Here is a 6862-nt window from a genome sequence, read left to right on the forward strand (position 1 = left end):
TAGCGAAGACTGATTTGAAGTGGATCTACCTACCCAAGTTTCAGCTTTTAGGTATTTCCCTTGCTAACGCAATAACACGTCAGGGGCAGAATATGAATATTCCATCATCGGTAATGATGAATATAGGACTCCGTTAAGCATCTACAATCAAAAGTAGCACATTATAATAACACCACCATTATACGAAGGACCTACTTTTCCAGTCTTCACGTTATCTTTCTCTCTCTCACTTTCAAAATATTTTCTTTCGCTGCTTCTTTGTTTGGTTTTCAAAATATAACGTTATCTACTCAGATTATACATAAACTTTCGTCTTAGGAATGGAAAATATATATTTAATGAAACAATATGAAAAAAAAAACTAATTTTAGAGAAAAATAATTAATTGTTATAATGATTAAATTAGAGTTATTTTAGAGATTAAAAAAAAATTGGTTTATAAATTAATTTTTATTATTGTTAAATAGTTTTAAAATTGGTATCTAATTAGCTATCCAGATTTAATTACCAATTATTTAGATTTTAAATTTGGTAACAAGAATCTTGATCGTTAATTAGACATCAATTTAAAAATCATTTAATAATAATAGAAACTAATTTAGAAACTAAAAAAAATTAGTCTCTAAAATAATTTATAATTTAGTCATTATAACAACTAATTATTTTTTTCTCTAAAATCGATTTCTATTTCATCATTTTCTTATAGTGATAATAAAGATAAGATATATTTATACGAAAAACAATAATCATGATGAAAGGCATATATCAATCAGTAGCTATTTGTTTTACATAAATTAATTATGTTTATGTTTTTAAAATTAGAAAGGAGTTTTTTTAGGTTAAAAATACAAGGAAGTTTTTTCAAAGTAGATTGACCATACTATGTGGGAAATCCAACAATAATCCAAATATTGCTTTATAAATTATATTTTGCAGCTAATTTCGGTTTTCATTAAATATAAAAGACTGAGAATAAAATCTACCCAAAAAATAGTAATATTTAAATTGGTATTAAAACACTTTTATGTTTGGATTATCCTTAAAATGAATTATATAAATTCTTTTTTTAATAACTTTATCCTCGATTGAAAACGTAAAAAAATGTGGGGAAATTATTAAAAAATTACTATACATCTAAACCTAAATCAAACAGAATCTAATCAAATTGGAATAGATTTATAAATACACATAGAGCTTAAAAGGTTTCAAAATCAATTATGTCAATCTTTAATAATTTAAATATTTTTTAAAATATTTTGAATTTATAATTTAAAGTATTATTTATTTTTTTTTTAAAAATTTGGTCATTTATGTTGCAAAATCATATTGTAATTTAACATCTTATTGTAATTTTTTTTCTAATGTAAAAGTCTTATAAAACTCACATTTCATGGTTTTTTTTAACATGATGGGGTTTTTTTTTTTTACCAAAATGGGGTCCGTTTAAAAAAATTACAAATTTAGGCAAGTCGTGTCTAATTGGGACGACTTCATATGCAGAAGTCGTACCAATTAGGCACAACTTCTGCCATATCATACTAAAGTCGTGCCAACTTGGCACGACTTCTGCCCTGTCATACTGAAGTCGTGCTAACTTGGCACAACTTCTCCCCCGTCATATTGAAGTCGTGCCAACTTGACACGACTTCTGCTCTGTCATACAGAAGTCGTGCCAACTTGGCACGACTTCTGCCACGTTGTGTCACGTCTTCCCATAAATAATTTACTTCTAGTTCAACTTTATAGTTTTATTTTATATCTTGTAATGAATCTTACTAATTTGTTTAGTTCTAATTAATCTCTTCTCATCATTACGTGTTCTGTAAAATCATTACTTCTCATGCTATTTATTTTGCAAATTCACAACAATAATTCTCTATTTATTTCCCAAATACAATAAATTTTCATTTATGTATTTATTTCCAAATCCAATAACAATTTTCTTCATTTTTTTAATTAATCAAATAATCAAGTTATTGTATTACATTATTGTCAAACATGATCCATACACGATTATCCAATTTTTTGTTCCTTAAAACTAACACTCTTAGAAAATTACGTATCAAATTAATTTTTAACATTACATAACTTACTATCCAATATATAAACAATAAAATTAAAAAAAAAAAAAAAAAATATGACGTGGCAGAAGTCGTGCCAAGTTGGCACGACTTCTGTATGACGGGGCAGAAGTCGTGCCAAGTTGGCATGACTTCAGTATGACAAGGCAGAAGTCGTGCCAAGTTGGCACGACTTTAGTATGACATGGCAGAAGTCGTGCCTAATTGGTACGACTTTTGCATATGAAGTCGTCCCAATTAGGTACGACTTCTGCATATGAAGTCGTCCCAATTAGGTACGACTTGCCTAAATTTGTAATTTTTTTTAAACGGACCCCATTTTGGTAAAAACCAGAAAAAAAACCCCATCATGATAAAAAAACCCACATTTCAGTACTTTTTTATTTGTATTTAACTTTTAAAATTAAGAAAAAAAAAAGATTGTTATTCTTAAAATTTTGAATCTTAAAATTTATGTCATAATACATACTAATGAAATATAGTACAAAATTCATCCCTTAAACTTTTGACCCATGATTTTTGTCTTCGAGAAATACTTTTATATAAATTATTTATCTTTTATATTACATTCAGCCGATACTCATAATTTAATTTTTAAAGACGTAAATCTGTATTTTTTTTTATAATGTTAATGGTTACATTTCTTGTAGAGATACACAGCGTAACTTTTTTAAACAATTAAAATATGTTGATGTAGGATAGTAAAAGAAGAGGTTTGAGTGGAAATTAAAAAAACACAGTTAGGATAATTTATTCAAATTTTTATGATTTAAATAATTATAAAATGTTTTCATTTAAAATTATAAATTTTACTTGAATTTAACATTATTTGTAATATATGTAATATAAATCAATAACAATTCTATAACATTTATTTTTTTTCTTTTATTTCCACCTTACAACTTCTTTTAACAATAAAAAATTATATTTAACTAATAAAAATAAATATAAACAAAATTTTAAGATAAAATAATAATATTATTAATTGTTAAATAGTAGTGTAAAAAATGATAGCGTGAAACTACTATAATCCAATATAAATCGTAGTCGTATTCGTTTTCGTTTTGGGCCTGTTAGAATTAACTTTAAGCTTAAATTATAACGCGCGGCAATTTGAATAAATCAAAGTTTTATTGTTTGCATAGTGCTTTTTCTATTATGTACTGTGTCCAGAAGTTCACAGATTTTTTTTCCTTTACTAGAATATGATCAAAATACATGTTGTCAAGTCTTTTCCAATCACATGGTTGTTAATAGAATTCTTAATTACATGTTTAAGAAACTTAATTATAAACTTAAAATAAAATGTTACATCTATGAAGCTCAGACACTTCTCTTAAATGGCGTCGGATACTCGTATCCGACTCCGACACTCGTAGGACACGTATCCATGAAGTGTCCAATTCAAAAAGTATTTGTTGGATTTCTAAAAATCAGTTCTATCAAAATTTAGAAAATAAAAAATACATTAATTTTCTAAAAACTCAAACTTATTGTATAAATTTTTATTATGATTAAAAAAATAAAAAACAAATCTTTTTGAATCAGTCATGAAAAATATCTTTTTGTTCCAAAAAAAATAATATGAAACATATTTGTGCACATAAATATTTTATTGTTAATTTATTTAATTTATAATTATATAATATATAGATATGTGTTCTGTATTCTACATTTTAAAAATTATACGTATTTTTGTGTCCATATCCGTATTGTATTATCGTATCAATTTTTGTTTTAGTGTCTGTGCTATATAGTGCCACATTTCTACATATATGGAGTCTATTCCCATAAAATTTGAGACCACAACTTGTAATTTACAATTTTGTTGAGGTGGAACAAATTGGCTTTAATTTGATTGTGTGGGTTCATGTTTATAGAGAAAAAGAAGATTTTATACTGTAATGGTGTCCTTTATTACATTAACCACATTCAACATGCATCCATCTTCTGCTAGTCAGCTAGTTGCATCTCACGAGTTTAACAAGATTGTACCGTCTATCTGCCATTGAAGTCTGTTACAGTGAGCAAGAAAATAAACTTTTCCAGAAAAAACAAGACAAAAAAAACTCTATAAACAAAATGCAGTAGGCAATTATTCTGGTAAATTAACATATTACTAAACCGAAAACGTGTTTGGAATTGTGTCATGGAACTTCTTGGGTCCCCTTTTTCCTTGAAAAAATAGCTCCAATCAAAGGAATCAATGACTTCTTCTTCTTCTTCCTCAGAGAAGGGTGCCTTTCCAACTTTTCAACCCCGTGTTGGGGTAGCATCATATGAGACACCGATGGAGGATTCGCGAACGTCACGTACCTTTTCTTCTGGAACTCCATCTTTTCCTCGTCAAACCTCGAACTTTTCACTTCAAACGTGGTTAAATTCTCGACAAACTTCACGTCTTCGATTTCAGATTCCACCAGATGTTTCTCTGTTTCCCGGTGCTTCAGTTGTTGAAGCTCCCCCTTCGTGCGCTCAAGCTCTTCCTGCAGAGAAGAGAGGCAATGCGCCATCACCATGCTTTCTTCCTTTGCCCTCTGCAGGTTTTCTCGCGTCTCCTCTAGCTCAGCTTCAACGTTTTCAATTCTCGAGTACTCCATGCCATTTTCACTTCCTCCACTCGCTATCTATAGCCACGTTCATGTCCACATAACACTAAATTAGATTTACAGCAATTCACACAGTATAATATTCTTACGTGAAATCATTTTTATAGAACAAACTTTCGTAATACTTTATGGTTAATTACGATAGAAATGTTAGATAGAATATTGAGACTCGAAAATAAGTAATGATGTAGAAGGTAAAGTAAAAAGTTATCAAAGAGTAGTATAATATTTCAGTACTTCATGGAAAGCTTGAGACATACAATGAATAGATTGTAATTAAAATATGGTACGTGCAAAAGCAAACTTAATGTTGTTTTTCAGTGCCTTTATTCTGTGACACGATAAAGAAAGCAAGGCACACAAATACAAGAAAGCACATGACACGGTCTGCAACTGAATAAACCATTTGTTGCTTGCACCCTGTTACAAGAAAGGATAACATTGGAGCTACGAATGGTTCCGTGACTGAGTTCTCTAGAAACATTTATTTATCATCTAATCCTCTTGTCTGAAATTTTGGGACTAAAATATTGACAATTTAAACCATCTAAATGTTTGTAAAATGACATTCTATAATGGGACTCAAACAAAAATGTTACTTTTGGTTCAGAAACTCAAGGCCAACACAATTGATGCTTACGGGCACTGGTCGCTGAAAAACCAACAAGTGAAAGCAGTTTTTGGGTAGCATGTTTTGAAAATTGGATGTGAAAATCCGTCAGAAGTGATGTTATATAGAATACATTAATTTTTTAATTGGGTTGGGTTAGAGTTTACTAAAAATTAAAATATTTTATTGTATATAAATGGATGCAAATCTCGATTTTATAGGGTGAATAGGGCTGAATGAGATTTAAAATCCACTTTTTAGTAGCTTAGAATACACCTATCAAGAAAATTTGAATTAACTAAAGAAAAACAATAAAGGCAGAGATTTCATATGTAAGATATTTTTAGGTACCACCATCTATAGATAAAACTTGGTGATACATGTAGGTGTGTAATTGAGTGATGAATAAAGAAAGAGATGTGTAGAACCAACCTTTTTGAGTTTGTTTGCACTTGCATAAACCTCCCCAGCTAAGACTTTCTCACCAAACAATGAGACAGCCTCTTTGACAGAGCGGAATGGCGCCCTTGTGTCTATCTCTGCCTTTCTGGCAAGCATGACGCCATCTTTCATGTTCATGTTTGTGTGGCTTCCACTATAAAGCAAAGAAAATGAAATGGTGAGGGGATGAAGAAGATGGGTATATATATTTGGGTAGGTAGATAGTGAATGTGTGCGAGAGAGAAGAATAAGGTGGTTTGTTTAGAGGTGGGAGTTAAGTACTAGGATTGGACAAAGGAGAGGGTTGAGTTCAGACATATCTTATGAAGATTGGAAGCTTCGTTTCTTCGCGTCCACTTCACTAGAATTCTGTTTGTTATGTTTGAGGGTGAAGGCGGTGGGTGGTGGATGCCCTTGGGTCTTGTTACTGTGGCTGTTGCCCAAAATATGGCCCAATGTTTATATATATATAAATTCAGCACAACTAAAGAGAAGGACTCTTCACCCATACCCAACTTCAAGAACCCCACTGTTCTTTTGCTTCCCCATTAGAGAAGCGTGTGGAAAGGGACATGCTTCCTAAGTAAAATATAGAAATGACAAAAAAAGGGGAAAATAGAAAGAAAAGAAACATGATTCTAGGATATAATTTTTCTTTGCCTGGAGAGAGATAAAAAGAAAGGAAATAGAAGTTATTGATATTTTGTAGGAAAGTAAAATATAAGAGTAATGGGAAAGGAATATGAGATGTGAAGAATGGGAAATATTTGCGCTCATTCAAAGTGTGTTAGACTTTAAAACAAACAAAATTGATTTTATGATGCGTGAGTAACCACGGTGTTACTCACGGTTTATAAGGATTTCTCCATGGTGTATTGCACAAGTTTCCCAGGATACAAAAGGAATTTTTTGAAAAACTTTTAAGATCAGAACTAGTAAGTTACTCTAAAAAGAGTAATAATCCAATAGACCAAAAAATATTATAATAAAGTAAAATATTAAATGATGAGAGAGAAAGAGAAAGAATGTGAAAAGGTAAGAAGGAAGAAGATGGTGAATGAAGTAGGGTTTGAAGAAGATGAAGAGGTGAGTGTGTGAGATACATCTTCATAAGCAAATGG

The 6862-nt window shown here is 30.2% G+C and overlaps 1 protein-coding gene across 1 annotated transcript; it reads right to left on the bottom strand.

Annotated features, from left to right (window-relative positions):
* Window positions 1–3954: 3954 nt before the first annotated feature.
* On the bottom strand, window positions 3955–6092 carry LOC137822785 (WEB family protein At1g75720-like). The gene is made up of 2 exons (XM_068627782.1): window positions 5733–6092; window positions 3955–4708 (listed from the first exon to the last, which is right to left on the bottom strand). The coding sequence occupies exons 1-2, from the start codon at window positions 5877–5879 to the stop codon at window positions 4229–4231; spliced, it is 627 nt and encodes a 208-aa protein (XP_068483883.1). The 5' UTR covers window positions 5880–6092; the 3' UTR covers window positions 3955–4228.
* Window positions 6093–6862: the final 770 nt, after the last annotated feature.

Source organism: Phaseolus vulgaris, chromosome 9, assembly GCF_000499845.2.
Source record: "Phaseolus vulgaris cultivar G19833 chromosome 9, P. vulgaris v2.0, whole genome shotgun sequence".
Taxonomy (NCBI): Eukaryota; Viridiplantae; Streptophyta; class Magnoliopsida; order Fabales; family Fabaceae; genus Phaseolus; species Phaseolus vulgaris.